Here is a 20562-nt window from a genome sequence, read left to right as displayed (position 1 = left end):
GGTAAATCACAATAAGGTTAAAAAGGTACTAAAGCCCTTCAGATTAATTTTCATAGTTCGCACTGCTAACTTATTTATATATATATATATATATATATATATATATATATATATATATCCTGGGTGGTATTGGCATTTGTTAATTCCATAACTTTTAAAATTGGAAGCATGGGTTTCATTTTTTCTATCTGCAAATGGTATGGGAAAAAATACTTTTTTTTGTGACTCAAAGGCAGAACAACAATAATAGGTAACACATGAAAGTAATGGCATAAGTGCATTATAGTTTTTGGAAACTTTGAGGCATCTGCAGCTTAGAGAGAGAAGCACTGTTTTTGTTGATAACATTGTTACTACTTCATGCAACGACTGTTTTAATGAGTGCACTAAGTGAATCCTTTTTCTATCCAAAATCGGTTTCATGTCAGTCATTTTTGTATATATGTACCACAAACTTTTGGTTCCTACACAGAATTTTGGCAGTGTAGTAGACCAATAGGTTGAGCATTCATATATAGACTGGGGATCCCAGATTTGTTACCCCGCATGCCCTAAGCTTCAGCCAAGCTGTGCCATTCTCTGGGCATAACATTTTTTGCGGAAACTGGAAATAACTTGAGGAAAGGAACTTGCCCTCCTATCCATATGTTTGAATTTCACATTCTAGGGGTGAAGTTAAACACCACTTCTCCTTTTACATTTTATTTTACGTGACAGCTCTTGATAATACTGCTTTGACATGTCAAGTTTTGACTTACTTGAGTATTAATGCTCCACATAGTAGAAAATAATGAAGTTGTTGATAATTGAGCTTATAATTGTTATTCTGTGAAAAGTAAGCATATGCCAATGCTGTGATTTAAGTGGAACTTTTAGAAAAATTTACTGCATCATGATTATCATATTTTGACAGTTAATGGACCGTTTTGAGTAAAGAAAATAATTTTTTCTGTTAATTATTTTGATATTATCCTTTGATTTTTTAACAGTAGGATATATTAAAATATGCTTTTATACATGTAACTAAGGGAATTCCACAACCCTTAATTTACAATTCTTGTCCATGATTTCCTCAAAAATATTAGTTTGAGGTTTCCCTTGTATATTTACATTAGGAAAGAAATTACCGTATTTTCCAATCGATAACACATGCATTATCTATGCAAAAGTGTTCAGAAAATTGAAAAAATGACGATGCGCATTATGTAATGAAAATTGAAAAAATCTAAACATAGACGTACTTTTACACACACTATATATAATTTTTACGCGCTTATATGTATGTAAATTCAGATGCGTGGCATCTAAACACGTTCAAGATAACTATGAATCCCTGGGCGTGCAGTATCTAAACAAATTCATGATAACTACTAAGTTCTGGGTGTGCCTTACATATAAGGTGCGCGTTATCGATGGGAAAATACGGTACATAAGAAAATGTATACTCCTAAGGGCTTTAATTTGAATGGAAAGGATGTGATAGGGCTCACTCTAAAAGATAAGCACATAGCTCAGAGAAAAAGGAAAATGGAATAAAAACAAAATATGTTTAAAATACAAAAAGAAAAATTAACTTGAACTCTACCTGGTCATTATTATCTTATGCATATGTCCTGTATAACTTTCCTGTCATCTTCTCATGTCCATCCATTTTCTTTGGCAATTGATGAAGGGAGTTCCAGGAAATCATTTCATAGCTGGAACATTTCTTTATTCCAAGCAAGTTGTATCCCGTTCAAGATCCCTCACTATCTCTTCCTCTTATGTACATTCTTGAGATGTGCATGAGATGCTGCTGTATTCATTTTTTCTTAATTGGTTTCTAAATGTGAGGCATTATCCCCATTGTGCAGTAAATATTTTTGAAGTGGTCAGTTAATTAGGTCAAATATTGGCATGATTGAAGATGAACACCTTATATAGTTATATAAATATGCATTAAATGGAAGGGTTTGAGCTCCCCAGATGATGCATTTGGTATAATGCAGGAGTTGGGGAACTGGGATACCTTGTAACATGGGAAATAAAGTGGGGTTAGGGAAGGGAAGGACACTGAATGTAAGGAATACCCCAGGCACAGACTTGAAAATTAGTGACATCTGGAAACCTTTCTGTTAACTTTGAGATGAAAAAATAAATTTGATTTGATAGCAAGTGGTCATTTTTATATTGCATATTAAATCATGCGCTCTTTTGATTGCATCTGTGCATAAATAGTCTTCATCATGCTTGCAATTCCCTAGCACTTAAACTGTTAGCATGTCAGTGCTTTAAAATGTTCTTTCTTTTAACATGCTTGGTTTTGTTCAGTATAATCGCATTATCCTTTCTATGTTTTCAAACATATATGTAATACCTAGTCATTCACAAAACCTGCCTAATGCTTATAGTGATTTTTATAAACGGGAATCAATGTTGTACATGGTAGGGAGGAAATTGTGATGAATTGGTCTAGTTAATAAAATACAGCAATTATGGTAATGATTTTTCCCATTTTAACATTTGAGTAGATTCTTAAAATTTCTTGAATTTTGTTGTCAGTTATGAATAACTGTCTAGTTCCAGGTTTTAATGGAAAAAATAAGTGCAGTAATATTTATTAAAATTCTTTATTATGTAATCATTAGAATAATTTCATATTTTTCAAAACTTATTTTGCACATTTTGTCATTCTTACATTCAATTTATGCTCCTTTTGGTATTGTTTCTCATTTGGAGGAATATTAAAAATAGGTACATCAATACTTCCTAGCCATTCAATTACATATGGGTTGATCGGTACTTCTTCATTTGTCTTATTTTGTTCTATTTAGCATTGCATATAAAGGATATTTAAAAATAGCTTCAGTTATGGAATGATATGAAATTTAATAAATACATAGCTTGTTGGGTGGATAGTTACTATTTAACCTTCTAATTGCCCAGTCAAAATCCTCCCCTTATTCCCTGGATATGGCGATGTGGCCTGAGTTAGTTTTCTTATTGAATTCTTTTAATCATCATACTGTCCCTAGATATTGTTTAGTTTGTCCTCTTCAGACAGTAATGATGCATAGATAGGGAACCCTGACTTTAGATGGTCAGAAGCCTGGATAACTAGGTTTTTCCATTTCTTAACACACCGCATTCTTGTCAATATTTTTTTCAAGACCACACCAGATACATAATAAGCATGTTTTCTCATGTGTATCTCCTGTGTATTTTACATGTTATAATGTGACTTTCAAGCCCTGTTTGAAATATCAGTATTCTTTTTATTGATTTTAAGTAATTTTTCTGTTAGATATGGAGCCATAATTCAACTCAAGAACCAGTAGTAATTAAAAAAGGAACTAATTTTCAAGCAGGCTATGTTTTAGTGTATGCTGGAAGGAAATAAGAGAATCAAGAATAATGTAATACTCTGATGTGATAGTGATATTACTCTGTCGTTGTCAAGGATTCACTAATTTATCATCTGGGGAGACAAATGTAAGAGGGAGAGGAGGTGAAAGAGGGATGGAAAAATACTGTTATTTCATGATGAATCACTTAGCCGAGGGTATGCAATGGGGGAGCCTGAGGGACAAAGTAGGAGTAATAGATGGCATTATTGGGAATTGTTTTTTTTGCTCATTTTATTACTAGTTTGAATTTCTTAGATTGTTTAATTATAATGCTTATTTATATATCAAAACCAAATTCTAACATATTCACTCCTGCCAATTTCTCTTTTGACCTCCCATCATTTCACGCCTCCCATTACAATTGTCCCAGAGCTTTTTTTCTCCCCCACCTCCTGCTCTTTTTCCTTTCACTGTTAACCTCCACCCCTTCCACCTCCCTTTCCTCAGATTGATACTTGTGAGACATCTACAAATTGTTAAATCAGTGAACTGTTGATAATGATACTGTGACACCATGGCTGGGAAATATGATAGTAGTGTGGAAAAGTACAAAGAATCTTAAATTCATATAGCAATAGCTGAGCATGCATCTATTCTTCTTATATTTGCAGTGTGTTTCTTTTGGCTTACAATCTTGGATAATGTAATCCTGCTTGCTCTATGCAAGATTAACTTTGAAGCAAAAACTTTTGTTGCCAGATCACAAATAAAAGTAAAATCTTTTCAAGTGTGAAAATTGCTGCTAGTTTCAGTTTTAAGTCGATTTTTATTTGAATTTCTTCTTTATGTTTTCTACTATATTTTGTTTTACTAGTTGAGCTAATTTTTATTTAGCCAGTTTTATTTCTTCATTATTTCTTGAATTAACCAATAGCTGTCAATATATATTGTAGAAAGAAATAAAGGAATTGATATGTCTCTAATATCAAATTTTCAATTAAAAATTAAAGGAGATATTCAGTACAAAGTTGAATGATATTAAACACATTTCCAACTAAGTACTAGGAAAAGGGAATCATGCTCAACTGGCAGAAAAAAATGCATCTACGATTTTTGCCGTTTAGATATATTAGCAATTTTTAAGTTTCAATTAAATATATGAACCCTAATAAAGGGCACTCTTGTTTTATGGTATTGGCTATTATTGTTATTTATTTTGCATTAAACAATAATATTAGGTATAAACTCTCTATTACTCAGCTTAGTTTTTAATTATTGACTTATAAAATTAGTTTTGACAGAAGTTAAAAATTGGTCCGGAAGTTAGTCAAAGCCATAAAATGATTACAATGTAATCTATCAGTCTATTACTCAATGGAACATGTTTGATAAACTATGTGGAAAAATTCAAAATTAGAGAAGAGTTGCTTTTAATGAACAATACATTTCATTAATTAGCAACCATTTTCAAGAGGAAGAATAGAATCTTACATAAATAAATATATAGTAGGTATGGAGTCTGCTCATGAACTCAAAATATAAATTTTTGTTTTATATGCCAAATTGATATGAAGTATCAAATAACAGTCTTACTTGAAAGACTGGTATGCTTTCACATTAGGTAAATGATTTATTTATTAGGGTGGAATAAAGATCCAGGGTTGCACCTTTCAGTTATCTTCATCGGGACATGAAAATTAAACAATGGAGTCATTAAATATGGTTCCTAATAGCCTTCTTTATAAGTACATATAGTTGAGAAAATCACTGATTATCATTGGTTATGAAAATTGTTCTTATCTTGCATTAATAACGTAAATCAAAAATTCTATAAGCAGTTCACATCTTTAAGAACTGATAGTGAGTTTTGGTGGGATTTGTTCCTACCAAAGCAGATATATTTGCCATTAACTCTACTTCTGAAGTCAAGTTGTTATTGATCATGCAGACTTGAAATAACTATCATTTCTGTTATGTTAATCATTGCCATTTGTTTTATCTCCTTTAAAGTCGATCAATATTGTTTATCAGCATGCTAGTAGTAGTAGTTTTGAGGGGAGGCGACTGACAGCTGAGGTCATTTGCGCCATAGGGAATGGATAGGAAAGGATGAAGGGTGGAGAGAAACCCGGCGTCGGCATTAGCCTACTCTTTACGAAAAGCGCCAAGGGGTCCGCAGTTTAACGTCCCATCCGACGGACGGCGTACTCACTCAAAGTGCCCTCCACAAAGCACCTCAAGTAGGGATCAAGATACCTCTGAAAAATATTCAACACCGCCGGGATTTGAACCCGCGCCCTCAGGGTGGGAAGCCAGTACGTTAGCCGCCGCACCATCGGTAAAGTTATCCTTTATTGTTTTAAATGCAATTGGTGCCATTATATAGCAGGAGGGTTGATGAAACAATATAAATATGCTATAAAGGTTTATAACATGGTTTTTAAATTCCTTAGAAGTGTAAAATCACAACAAATTTTGCTTAAGGATTATACTATCTTTACTACCCAAAATCAAATTCAAATTGTGCTTTCACCTCCTGTTGTGCATGAATATATGATTTATCATGTAGTGTTACATAATATTTATGATATATCTTGCAAGAATAAGTGGGAATATGAAAGGGGGTGTAGACTGATATAAATACAGACTCTATTAGTATTAGCGAAAGCCCACGAAACATTAAGAACAGTGCAATGCGCATTATTTTACTACCACTTACATTCTTTAAAAGGATATCATGTTCACATGGCGTTATACAAAATTTCAAATAATCATGCTACTTTTCAATGTGTCTACTTCATTCATTCATTTACAGGCTCACATTTTTCCTTTGTTCGCAATTACTCCCAACAGATAACTACTGTTAACTAACAAATGTAGCCACTAAAAAAACAGAGTAAAAGGTAGAAATATAAAGGAGAGGATTACTACTAATAATCTCTCTTTTGCATAACACTTACCAGTGCTTTTGTGGTGTTACCCAAGTATCTTCTACGTAACCTTCCACTTAGTTAATATGGACCTAATTCAATATCAACTCTTATATGTGTATTTTTCATTGTATGTTTAGTGCATTAAATCTATTATAAATTCTCAAGCAAGTGATGTGGGAAGTGAAATAAAACACTCTAACACTTGATTGGGGGAATTTAAAGGTCACCTTTCTTTTAACATTATGGGCTTATGCATTGACAACAATGATGAAGCAAGTTACTTTACACATTTTGCAAGTAAAATCATCAAAATTTACTTAAGGAACTTTTTATTAGATCGAACTAGAAAAAGTATAAAAAATTACAGTGTTTTAATCATTTAAATGATTTTAAAAGACAATAGTTTCATCTTTTCCAATTTATTTACTATAAAAATCATTTCCAAGTTAGAACTTATGTCAATTTCTTATAATTTTCAAATTTTCAGCATGTGTCAAATTGAAGTGGAATTCATGTGTAGTTAAAGTATACATGTGTCACCAGGCCATAACATTGCTACTTGTGTCAATAGTTGATGAAAGACTTTCTTGTGATTTTTTCCATTGCTTTGTTGTTTTAATGTTCTTGACCCTGATTTTATGATTACCTCTTTAAGATGCCTGATTATTTTCAGCAATGTATATAGGAAAAATTTGCTAGTTTTTTTAAAGGAGTTAGAAGTGTTCAAGTTTATTTATTTAACAATAAACAGGAATACTCCTTTACACCAATAATTAATTTGCATATATGATAATAGAAAATAAAATGATCAAGTTTGACTAAATATAACTTATTTTATTGTAATGCTGTTATATAAATTACAACCATCATATTTACACCATTCATTCATTCAATATTCTTTATATTTATCTGTGAGAATAAATTGTAATGATTTCATGCTGATTTAAGATTGGATAAACATGTTGGATTTTCTGCAATGTGGTATGTGAAAAAGATATTGATTAAAACTAAATTTATGTGCCTTATAAATTATGTTACACTACATCAATATGTGATTTTGGTACCTGTTCATGTTAGCTGCATTCACACCTCATCCACTCACGATCACTGCTTAACCTTTTAAACTTACCCTTTAGGAGGAAATTCCCAAAGGATAGTTTGTATTTGTTTCTACATAGCTTGCTCTAATCCATCTCTCTCAAAGCTGACTTTACTTTGGTTACACTTACAAGCATAATCCAGCTGGTTTAGTTTAGGTTGTAAAATGTCCTCTTGCTTACCCAGCAGTTGAAGTTCAATTAATGTTGCATGTACTTGGGTGGACTGAACTCTTGCAAATCTTATGGCCGGACAAAGGTTACTGGAATGCAATTTTTATGTGAGTCACTAAAGACGTGACCAGGCAAAAGCATAGTAATTTTGAAATATGATGTCTTCATTTGTTTCTTTTGACATAAACTTACACAGAATAATTGGTTGAACTCAGTTATCCTTGTTAAGTGCAAAAGCACTGATGCACTGCATTAATGAAGCAGTGAAGTTGGGGTAAAACTGTGCATGGTTGGCTCAAAAAATTAAATAGTCTTTAACCCCCTAGTCCATCTCTGATTCATCCATGCATCTGAGGTGGAAACTTGTGAGTGAAAGTGCTGCTTAACAATTTTCAGCTAAAGCTATAGGAGAAGATTAGTGTAATCGCATCAATAGTTAGTTTTGTTGACCTTATACAAGGAGCATCCATTCTTACAAAGGATAGAGGAGTGTTTATTCATGAACTTTGCATACATATGTATACGATGGATCTTGTTGATGCTGAGGTCTAATTAATGCACATTTATTGGGGGATTTTGAAAGAGATGCTGCAAGCAACTGAAATTTTCTTTTGTTCATGGCCATCAATGCAAGAACTATAAGAAGTGAATAAGCTTCATCTACACTTCCTCAACATGAAAAGTTTTGAAACTTTCCAGCTATGAAAGTATTTGTAATTTTTGATTTGCGATTTTTCTTTGGGTGACAAAAGTGAATCCATCATAGAAATATAGTTATCGATTTGGTAGTTTTTCAAAATATTTCTTAATCCTTCATAGAATTTTCATCCCTGCTAACTTTCCCTCAGATTGCCTTTTCCCTGCATAATACTTGTTGTTATTTCACTAACTGGGAGCATTTTTACCTACCCTTGGACAATCTCCTTGCCAGATTTTGTATTTTACACAATAAATTGTAAAACTCAGCAGGTTGTTGATGTAAGCAGAGAATTAGTTCACCACAAAATGTGGTTTAATACATGTTCACTCCGCGCGCTTTTTTAAATTTTTGTGCTCTTTTTTATCATCAGTCATAATTAATGCCTATTTGAAGGGTTAATGAATGGTACAAATTAGGAGGGTGTAAAGTAAATTCTATAAATGAGGTCTTGGTTTACAAAGTTTAGAATTGATGATGTTAAACTATTATATATTGTTCCTAATTGTATTAAATTCTCATTCATGCCTTCCTTTGCTAAAAATGATTGAAGGTGTCCTTCATACTACCATAAGAAAAAATCTGCATGCTATTATTTCAAACGGTTAAAATTAGTGAAAACTCAGAATTTTTATCATGAAATGGCCTTAGACAAAATGGGTTATTTATAAAAATATTATTGAAATTTAACAATGGTTTTAATTAAGATTTGATAGCTGTTATTGGTATGCAATCATGTCAGCTTAGTATGATAAATGTTATTGGTCATTGGTTTTGGGCAACTTTTCAGCACCTATATTGCTCTTTACACATGATGCTGTGTTAAGAAGATTTTTGATTTCATTCCCTGGACCCAAATTAATTATACTCCTATTAAAAAATTAATAAATGTATACATAAATGGTCTTTTTGGATGAAGAGTCATCTCAGGGAAATGGTTATCATAGGTTATAAGTTAGACATCTGTGTATGTTATCTACCCATTCTTATTATGTTATTCACTCCCATTATGATTTTATTAATGGACCGAAGTTTTTGCATGGAAGCTCTTTTATCTGTTCAGTCTCCCACTCTCATACAGCATCAACTGTGTTAATTATATGTTCACAACTCTACAGCCTTTTCTTTATACATGAGACGTAATCAATGGTGTACTCATTGATCTGAAAATTGTTTTTTGTACACATAGTAGCTCTCCATGTAAACTTAGAGCTTGCATCATGAAGTGAGTGTTCTATGTTACTTTAGGATCCACTGTCCTTATTGGTGGTGATGCAATAAAATTACACTTTTACCATTTAATGTATGTATTAATACAGCATGCCAATTTATTGCCTTGAGCTAAAATTTACCCAATTAATCATGCTAAACCTATAGCCTTATGTACTCTGTTATCTTCCATGATCATTGTTAATGGCTTTGTCATCATGCACTACTATAATAACCTGTGTAACTAAGTTTGATTCTCCATTATATTTATTCATCAATATAATTGTTTGTCTTATGTGGTGAGCAAGATACTATCTTACAAAACTGCATATTAAGTTTTCTTTTTTAATCTCTGAATTCAGTAAAACTTGAATGGAATACAATTTTGGCATCCGGTTACAAGATATTTTAATCAAAGTATTAATGTGTGCATAGAAAAATTTCTCAGTCTCTTCTGAAAATAATATTCCTTTTGATGTAAAGTAATAGCAAATGGAATTTCAGATAATTTGTTCTGATTCATCCAGCTTAATAGATTTATTGCATTTATCTATAATGAAAGTGAATTCCTTGAAGTTGTAATTAAGAACATGGTTTTTCTACAATATAATTTCAGGGTGATTTTTGCTTTCACTTTTTGTGGAAAATTTTTATTATTAATGCTTTTCTTCAGTCATTCCGTTAAAATTGTAGTGGTAACTACAATATGCTTATTTCTATCCTATTATTATGTAATGAAATTTTATTAAAATTTTGACACTGGTGTTAAGTTGACCCATTCATTTTATTTGACTGAGTAATAATTTGATAATTACATTAACTCTTACATTTAATCCTAATCAGTGGTACACATTTGCTATTTTCAAAATATCAAACAATGTATGTCAGTTTTATTTTGGTATTAATAAATGGGTTCTTACATTCTGTTGGCAGTTAATATCAAATTATAAAATATGTTGAAAAATGGAGACTTGCATGTCTTATTTCTCTTACTTTAGTAAGATCAAGATTTCATTATTTGCAGTTGTATAAAAGTTAATACCTCAAGAACTAATTACGATTCTAAATGTACTATAGTGCTATTCTTATTGAAATGTCATCTTATAATATTTGACCATACCTTAAGGATATACGAGGGTCATCCGGAAAGTAGTACCCGTTCGTGAAATAAAGACACAAAAGTAAATATTAACAAACATAAAAAATTTTATTTGAAAGAGGATACTTTAAACTACTTCTCAACATAATCTCCAAGCAAATTAAGGCATTTGTCATAACGTGTGACAAGTTTCTGTATTCCTGCTGCATAGTCCTTCGCCGCCAGCTCATTGAGATACGCGAGGGACCCATCTTGCACAAATTTTTGCATAATGCAGATGGTGTTTAACAATTTCATGAACAATTGTTCGAGAAACATTGGGAAAATGCTCACAGATGTCATCAATTGTGACGCGCCGATCGTTCCTCACGAATTCGTCAACTGAGCTCACCAGTTGGTCTGTAATGACAGACGGTCTCTCCGAACGCTCATCGTCGTGTGTGTTCCCCCTCCCCATGTTGAAGTTGCGACACCACCGCCGAACAGACGACTCGTCCATTACATTGTCTCCATACACCTCCTTTAATTGGCGATGAATATCACATGGGCGAACGTTTCTTGCATTGAGGAATTTAATCACTGCCCTCACTTCACAACTGGCGGCGTTCTCAATTTTTTTAAACATTGTAAACAATCACAGAAACAACACAGGCAATGCTAGCGTCACGCAACTTGGCTCAGAGAAGGCAGACAAGCCACTGAAGCTATCTGACCTCGTCCAGCGGCTACTCGCGTCGTCAGCACTTCATGCGGCACGAACGGGTACTACTTTCCGGATGACCCTCGTAAATCCAATTTAATAAAATATTGTAAAGAATTAGATATTAACTTTTCTAGTGTTATAATCAGTATCACTGCAATCAGCTTGTAAGGCCAAAGTAAAATTAATGTGTAGATTCAGCTAATAAGATGTGATCAATTACAATTTTAATTATTTGTTTGTTTTGTCGTGAATGAAAATAATATTTCTATTGCAATGTGTTGTTAGACTAATCATTTTTCAGAATTCAAGTTTTTCTTTCTTGAATACTAGTATAGTTTGTCCTGTTATAAAATATCACCCAAGTCAACATAGTGTTTGCTGTGGAATGGAAAATAGATGTACATTTAATGGAATGAAAGAAATTTGGGAATATTTTTTTTGAATCCAGAACTCTTACCTTGTGGGTTTTATATAATTCCAGAAAGGTTTGATTCTGTTTTTTAGTTTTTGCCTCATAATTATTTAAAGTTAGTTCACATACATTCTCTTTGAACTATGGAATGCAGAAATGGAATTTTTGGGAATTTTGTTGTTAAACCAAGGATAAGCAGGAGTGAAGTTATATTTTTTCCTTGTATTTTCTCACATGGAACTAGGAATCTAAAGACCCAATATAAAGTATAAGTTATTACTCAAATGAGATTTTATTTATGGATAGACAGCTGCATTTTCCAAAAGTTGAGACTCATTTCATAGCACATGATAGTCTATTGTTGTATTATGTAGCGTGATTTCCAAAAACATTTTAGGTGTTTGATAGGCCTATTTAAACCATGTATGTGTGTTCATGCATACATGTATGCTTGTTTTCTATTGTAGGTCGGTTTAGCAACTTTAGTCTAGAGTTAATTTTTTTCTTGCCTGGCACAGATTTATTAGAAGCTTTTTTCTTACCACCCATTTAAATTGTTTTTTGAGTGAATGATCCTGTTGGTCTATGTTGCCTTTCCCTCAAGCATCCAGTTCTTTCCCTACCCTTAATCCACAGCCTATCGTAGCCCTTTTTGTCTTCAGCCTGTTGGAGCCTCTTTAAATGTGTTCACTCTCATTATATATCGCTATACTCAGATCACATTGAATTGATGTGTTCAAACTGCATTCTATCTCATTGTTGTCCTCTTTCAATTTGATCCTTGTCTGTTGACCACCCCTCCTAACCTACGACCCCTACTTGATGGTGCGATGAATACCTTCGAATTGGCCACCATAGCCAGGAGGATCTCCTTACCACACGGTGCATCCAGGCGGTGGTGGAATTGGAGGTGTGGGGGTCAGTTCTGAGAGTGGCACAGGTGAAGGGTGGCTGGAAGGTGGATGGGGGGCGTTGGCACCCATATTGAAGCAGAATCGTTCCAATTCATGGTCGGACTCCCTGGACGATATGCGTTCAGCTGCGGCAGCCATTGTTGAGCACCGTGAGGCTGGTGGTCGAGCTACACATAACCCAAGATTGACTTCCCTGCATCACACACAGCATCAGATTTGGCAAGGTGGAGGAATGCTGAGTACTAGAGGACAGCTGATCTCAGGATACAGGGATCGAAACGTACTGTACGTGTAAATTAATATCTACCACCCTAATTAATTTTATCCCCAATCCAAAACAAATTTTACATATAATATTGGATATATATATATATATATATATCCAATATTATATATATATATATATATATATATTCAATATTATATTATATTTATATATTCAATATTTTATTATTATTTTAATAGGTTCTTAATTAAATTTAATAATTAATACCTGCTAGAGGATTAAGATCATATTTTACCCCAATTTCATGGTAAAACACAACCCTTCTTATTGCAGAATTGTCTAGAAAAATGTGCAATTTGCATTGACTGTTTAATACTTGAAGAAACACAGATGCTAATGAAGTCATTGAGAAGTAGAAACAAGTTCTGGGTCTCCATATTTTCAAATACAAGGGAAAGAAAAATTACTGACTGCTGTCATAAGTACCAAAAATTTTAAACAGTTTACCTATTGTTATTAATGGGTAATTTTCAGTTATAAGTTAAGCTATTCATTTGCTGCTTAAAATCAATTATGCAGAGCTATCTGATTGCCATTGGGACGTTTAAAACTGTGATAAAGTGGTTACATTAGGCAAACAATGAAGATGTAGAAATAGGATGGTGATAAGGAATAAACCAAGGTAGTATTTGTAGTTGAAGAGGGGCTTATTGTAGTGTGGGATGTAGGGTTGTGTTTTGTTATGAGGGGCAAGTAAATCGTCAATGTACCGTTTGGTAGCTTGTGCCCATCAAGAACCTAACTTAACCAGTAGATCAGTGATAATTTATTGAATGTTAATCTCCATTTGGAAAAAAGAGCAACGCATGAGTACTACTGTGGGTTCACAAGTTTGATTTTACATGCAGCAAAGGTAGTGCTAAAAATCAAGTTTGCTGGCAACTGGGGAAAAAGTCATATGTGATTGCTCAGATTATAACTTTAATTATTGCTCAGTGAGTTTCTTTAAAAACAGATGACGAAAAATGCATTACTTTCCCAGTGGTGGTGTTCTAGTTTCTCCGTATTTTTTGATGAATTGCTCATTTTTTCTGCATTTTTTCGAAACTGAATGGTGAAGAATCCGTTAGTTGCAATTCAACACAATTTTTTGGAGTCCTAATTATTAGCTAATGAGTTGGTGTAATTCTTACTTAGGTATGAAATTGTAAATGACAATTATGCACAAAGAATTAATTTCCTAGCCAATGTTTTCTAAGCATGCAAATTTTATTTATTTAGCAAAACCCCTGCATTAATAATTATTTGACCGCACACACATACTGTGAAAGGGGCTATCAATTTGATTGAATATTGACAAAGCGTTCAGGTTCCTGAGGAAGAGTCTGGTGTCCCACACCTGTTCTGGAGTTCAGTCCAACTAGAAAGAATTGGATCCCTGGGAGCTTTGCTTTTCTGCATGCTTCTCATTTAGACACTGTTGTATGTGTCTGAACAAAATTTGTTCCCTAGCGTAGGTAAATCCCTTACGGATTACACAACAATCTGAAAATAAAAGTGAGCTATGAATTCATACTTTAATGGGCAAATATTCATCTCTTCTATGGAATATAAATTGTTGAACTGAGGTAATGATTGTGTATGTCAGGGGTGTCCATCTCATAATTCCCAAGAGTGCTTGTAATTAGCTGTTGGTCCAAGGAACTTACGTCACTTTAGGCAGGCATGGAATGAAATCATGAATATAAGTGGGCAGGTGTCATAAGTTTTGACTATTATGCCAGCTTCTGCTACTTCACATATACGGTCACGCTGTAAGTTATCACAAGAATCTCTTGCTCCTCCAAGATCACTCAGCGGTAGACTCATGTATGTTCATGACAATTTGCATCTTAAGTGTCTACTTGAATACGCATGCAGGTCATGTGAATGAATCAGTGTGCGATACACCTTCTTTCTTACCAAGAAAATTTTAACCTCGAAAAGTATTTGATTGATGATAGCTAGCAATCTTTTTTCAATGTGAATCCTAATTTGGGTGATTTTTTAATTTGTTCTCGCAATTTATTATTCTTTGAGTGGTATTTTATTTAGGTCAAATGTCTAATGCCATTAATTGTTTTTATGTGTGTATATGGTGGTTGGCATTCATTTTCTAGTTGTCAAATTCAAAATGGAAAATAAATAAAGTATGTGCATTATCATCTGCTCTAAGTTGTTATTTCAATTAAAATTTCTCCTGTAGTTACTTTTATAATAATTACAGTATCTGAAATAATATTAATGCATTAGTTTTAGTTAGCTCTAACAGACCATTGTAAAGTAATTTGTTTTTATTTCAATTTTTTCAGTACTCTGGACAATAGTAAGCGGCTTCTATATGATGAATATAAGAATGAGTATTCTGAGATCCTCAATCGTTGGCATTTATTGGAAGCTCGTGCACAGGTAAAAAACTGATGTACCTAATTTTTCTGTTGTGGTCCATGTTTTGAAATGGCAATGGTTTTGTTCTCTGGTGGTAATTTTCTTTTAAATTGGTTACAATAGGTGTTTTTTTTATTCATACTGGCTGATAGTAATTGAGGATGTTTCTCACTTTTTGCACACTTCCATGTGGTTTATATGCTTCTATTAGTCCATTAGATTGAAGCATCTCTCTAGCCACCATTTGGTGTAATTTGACCAGTGGCAATCAATGCTCTTACTGCTTGTAAAAAACTGTCATGCTCCTATAAAATGTTATCCACTTCACCCTTAGGAGATGAACTCAATATTGGAAATAAGAAGTAGTCCCAATACTCACCTAAAAATAGGTGATTAACTGATAATGATGCACAGGAAAAATTTGTGGCTTTGTTTTATAGTGTTCTTAAATAAGTATTGCATTAAATATAATTTTTACATTAAGTATTTTAAATAGTATTCAAAATTTGATTATTCACCACTGTTAATTCAGTGTACGATACCAGTTAGACACCTCATTCAGACACCTTTTTGCTGCCTCTGACATTATCCAACATTCCAAAGCGGTTGCTTTTTGAACTCCTTTTTATTTTTTGAAACAAAAATAAGTCTGCCATGCCACATTAGGGCTGTAGGCCACTTTCACTGTGGTTCAAGAGAACAGAATTCTGATCTTCTGACAGTACCTTGGGGACCATTTTGGCACACACATATCTCATGGCTAAACTTTCTGTAAGAATGCATTTCCCTCTGGTTCTTGGAATATTGCACTCTTCTGCTAATATTCTGAAACTCTGTCATTGATTGGAATTGAGGATGTTTCTCACTTTTTGCACATTTTCATCATACTGTGTTGTTGATGGAGATCCAGGGCATGCCTCAATTTCATACCTCCTCTCTACCCTCCAGGAACACCATGTGCCAGCAGGAAACTATTCCTTGGGACATAGCTTCTTCTCCTAAATCTGATTTTCCAAGCTTAACTCAAAATTTTATTGCGTGTTGTTGTTCAATGGAATTCGATGTCGCAAATTAGTGGCGCAACCCTCAAACAGGGATCCAGTGTAGCAGCAATCTGCACACTAATGGCCCACAGACAACTGACGCAGTTTGCGTTGCTTTCTGAAGATCTCCTGTCATCTTTCTCTCCAAAAATCACCTCACTCCAACCGTCCACTTTGAGAGGAAAAAATCATTCTACTTATTTTTGGGACAGACCCTGTATGGCACTGAGGGTTGTCAGGATGAGACAAAACCTGGATTATCCCTAGTTTGGACTCAAATGACAACATAGAACAATTTCTCCCTCTAATCTTATGCACCACACGATTGATGGTTGATGACTTCTAATGACTTAAAATTAAAGTCCCTAAGCCCTCAATAGCCCCAAAGTGTAAGAAGATCCCATTAAAATGTGAAGTAAATTTATTAAAATAAGATGTGTTGCCAATTTTTTGCTTAAGTTGTCAATGGTAAATCATTAGTATATTTGAAAAAATATGTGCTTGGAATAGTTATAATGGAATAATGGAATAGTCTCACCTATAAAATTTATTTCTTGAAATGAACAGGTGATAATGGACACCCTTGCCCCACTCCCCTGCATAACCCTGACCATCCCAACTCTGCATCTGCAACACATACCCAGACAGTCTGAAACATGTACAGGTTGCGAATAAGTCACATATCCCTCCAATATATTTCTATCTTCCCTAATATGTTCATGAGTTCTACCTTATACAAACCTATCTCTGATTATTTCTGAAAAATATTGAAAAGTCATATATGCCCCAATTATGATATGTACTATTCAGTTATAAAATCTTCACCAATAATTAAGGTTCTTTTTATTTTTCTGCATTTCATTCTGTTAAATTTTACGAGAGCAGTTTTTTTTTCAACCCCAGATAGGCCATAAAAAAAGACCAATGAGCATAAAAAAATTATTTTATCACTAAAAGTTATGTACATTTATGGTTACTTTTCGACATAATCACCTTGACGATTAAGGAATTTTTCATACCGGTGGACAAGCTTTACAGTACCCCTGGACCACTGCAACTAAAAAATATGTGATTATGGCACCTAAATGGCCGCATATTTTTTCTAACAAATTTTCTTTTTTAAAAGGAAAGTTATTATGATAATCTTATTTCTAAAAGCATAAAGATGAATATAAGTTACCGCTCATGAACTGGATGATACATACATTCAGTGAAAGAAATTTTCGACTCCAACTCCATCACAAGCATAGTGATTAACCTCAACTTCATTGTGCATCATTCTGAGAAATGAGAAATAGTTCCACTGAATTTTACACCCCGTTTACCTTCATGTGAAGTCAAATAGATGTGAAATAATGCAATTGAAAAAGTAATGCAATAAAAATGATGCATAATACAAGATTTTTCATGCATTCCTGCCCATTTGTTTGAGAGTTTTTAGAATAATATTACTGAGTATAACAGAAGGAGAAGATTCAAGATGGTGTAGGCAAAGTAGACATGGAAAGAGGGGTTGAGGGAAAGGCTCTTATTCTTGCATTGTGTCAAATGTCTTGCATTTTATATGCCATGAGAGGCATCTTCCATGTTAAACAAAGTGTTCAAAGATTTGCATCTATGGTTGCCATCCTTTTAGTTAAAACCTAATACCATATCAATTCAGTAATCACCTGCCACAGTTTCTACCTGTTCATATCTTAAAGTATAAATGCAATTTTCTTTATAGGTCCTCAAGTATGTCTCTGTGCCCTTGGAGCCACATCGTGGAGTTGAATTCCTGACTGACTGTCAGCACTGTTCCCGGTCTGTTCGAGGTGCTCACTGCTCCTATTGCAAGAGATTAAGTCTTCTATGTGTTATTTGCCATGTATCTGTCAAAGGTAAAATATTAAAATTCTAATTTTTTGTCAAAAAGTATTCAGAAACATAGTATGCGTAGTACTTCTCTAAACATAGTGAATTATTCGATGTAAAATAGAATTTTTTCAACGAAAGCCCAAAATATTTGTCCCATGACAGCTTGATGAAATAATTTTCATTCACCTATTCATATTTAATAATAAAAAAAACTGCACGCATATCACTACACATTGATGAAAATGTTGAGAAGTTAAATTTGTATTTGGATAAGCACTTAACATTTTTATGCTTGGTGAATGTATTTTGAAATGCTCATTAAGAGGGTGGTACTATTAATTATTAAAATGAAAAAATCTGAAAGTTAGGGATCATTATTTGTCACAATTATATAAGCTGCAATACTACCAATAAATAATTACATTTGTCATTTGCTTACCTCTCTAGGATGCTCAAACTTCTGCCTTATATGTGGCCATGGAGGACACTCAAACCACATTCAGGATTGGTTCAGAAATGAAGACACTTGCCCGTCAGGATGTGGATGCAAGTGCACAGAGCAAAGTGCAGCCATACTGGATTAGTGATTGATGCAATCGCCTCTTTTTACTAGGGCTAAATAAGCCATGTACAGACATTTTTATATTTTTACTTTTATGTGAACAACTGCCAACCAATGAAATTCAGTGGTGCCTTTGTCTCTTTTGATGTCCAGACTCTGTGGTCCCTCATGTCTGTTGATTCAGACAGATACAATACTACTGTAATATAAATGTAATATGAATTGCTTTATTTTTTCATAACTGTCTTTTCAAAAACATGTACATACGTACTTGATAATATGTATATATTATGTAGTATATGAAAAAGTTTCAATTTTTTTCCTAGCACGTCTGGTGTGCCTCTGCCTTATTGTGCCACTGCTCAAAAATACTGTTCTTGACAGAAAATCACACTTTTATGAATGGAGCTGATACTGATAAAACTACCAAATCATTGGAATAAATTCCACATTTTATAGTTAGCAATTTCATTATTAGAACTCTTTTGGGTGAGACAGTTAAATAAGAGTTTCCTTATTATCATGTTTTCCTTTCTTGTGGATTAGTAAATAATTTATTTATATGATTAAAAATTTTGAGTGAAAAGACTGGAAATTTATTTTGAATTGTTTATATTTATATACTGTTCATGTTTTCTTTTATGTTTATCATACAGGGCTAACTTTGAGGGTATACCTAAGTATTTACATAACATACCTCTGTTACTTGCTTCCAAATTGATCAGAATTTAACTACTTCTTTATTGCAATAATATCACAATAAAAAACCATAAACACAGTTATCAATAGGGGGTTCACACAATACTAAATGCAATGGCATGTGAAATTCACATATCATGGTAGCGGGACCGGGTCCTTTCTCTGTACCATCTATGGTTTCTCAGGAAGTTCTGATACCTTAGAAGTTACACAGCTCGGGTGAAGCTGTGAGAATGAACAGGAAGGCACACCTGGGAATTGAACCCAGGTCCTCTGGTCAGTACTCCAGCTATTTATCCCTGAACTACCATATCTTCTGTTACCACCCTTGATATATTATAAAACCTACTGCAAAATATTTAACATTCAGTGACCTATCTTACCATTGCTATTTTATTCATTGATCTCTGGTCTTTTGAGCGAGGAAGAAGAGAAACTTGAAGACATGAAAATACCCTGATACATACACCCATATGCACTGGTGACTGTATAAAATGTATCCTTTTGGATAATTGCAGTCAAATAAGTGCTATTTCACAATATCAGTTCAATATATGAGGGTAATTAGAGAAGTTCTTGGAATGAATAAGAATGAACCACTTGCCTCAGTGAAACTTTTTTATTTTTCAATGTAATCTCCCTGTACACTAATGCACTTGGTTCAAATGTGGCTATGTTCAAGTATCTTGATCCCATTTCGAAAATAAGATTCCTTCAGGCCTGCAAAATACCCAACAACACTAGTGTGTGAGTGCATTATCTTGATGAAGGATGACTTTCTTCCTTTCCAAACCTGGTCTTTTTTTGCATTTTTTTTGGTGTACTTGGTCCAGGAGGTTAACATAGTATTGTTCAAGTAGTGGGAATATAATCTATCAGCAGAATCCCTTTCACATCCCAGAAAACTGAAGCCATCACCTTTCTGGCCAACAAGATCGCCTTTACTTTCTTTGGTGGTGGTGGATTAACATATTTCCACTGCTTTGTTTTGTCTCTGAGGTATAGAAGAAGTGGACCCAAGTTTATCTGTGGTCACGAACTAGAGGGGAAAATCTTGTTGGTTACTCTTAAAACAGGTCAAACATGGTTAGGAAATTCCCATTCAAATGTATTTGTGATCCTGCATCAAGCCGTGGCATACAGCTAGTAAATGGTTTTCTCATGTCCAATTCCACTGTTCAAAT

General features: G+C 33.7%; 1 protein-coding gene across 2 annotated transcripts in view; it reads left to right on the top strand.

The window, feature by feature from the left end:
- Wdr59 (WD repeat domain 59) overlaps positions 1–19253 on the top strand; it is a 67122-nt gene extending 47869 nt beyond the window's left edge. For both annotated transcript variants that reach the window (XM_071592075.1, XM_071592074.1), the window contains 4 exons: positions 12509–12849; positions 15142–15238; positions 17987–18140; positions 18565–19253. In XM_071592075.1, the coding sequence (XP_071448176.1) occupies positions 12509–12849; positions 15142–15238; positions 17987–18140; positions 18565–18701 (729 nt within the window). In that variant the 3' untranslated portion in view covers positions 18702–19253. The remainder of the gene's footprint in view (positions 1–12508; positions 12850–15141; positions 15239–17986; positions 18141–18564) is intronic.
- The last annotated feature ends 1309 nt before the right edge of the window (positions 19254–20562 follow it).

The sequence above is a fragment of the Hetaerina americana genome, unplaced genomic scaffold, assembly GCF_022747635.1.
Source record: "Hetaerina americana unplaced genomic scaffold, ioHetAmer1.1.p SCAF_5, whole genome shotgun sequence".
NCBI classification, from domain to species: Eukaryota; Metazoa; Arthropoda; class Insecta; order Odonata; family Calopterygidae; genus Hetaerina; species Hetaerina americana.
The sequence above is the reverse complement of the archived record's forward strand: the minus strand, read 5'-3'. Positions and strand labels throughout refer to the sequence as shown.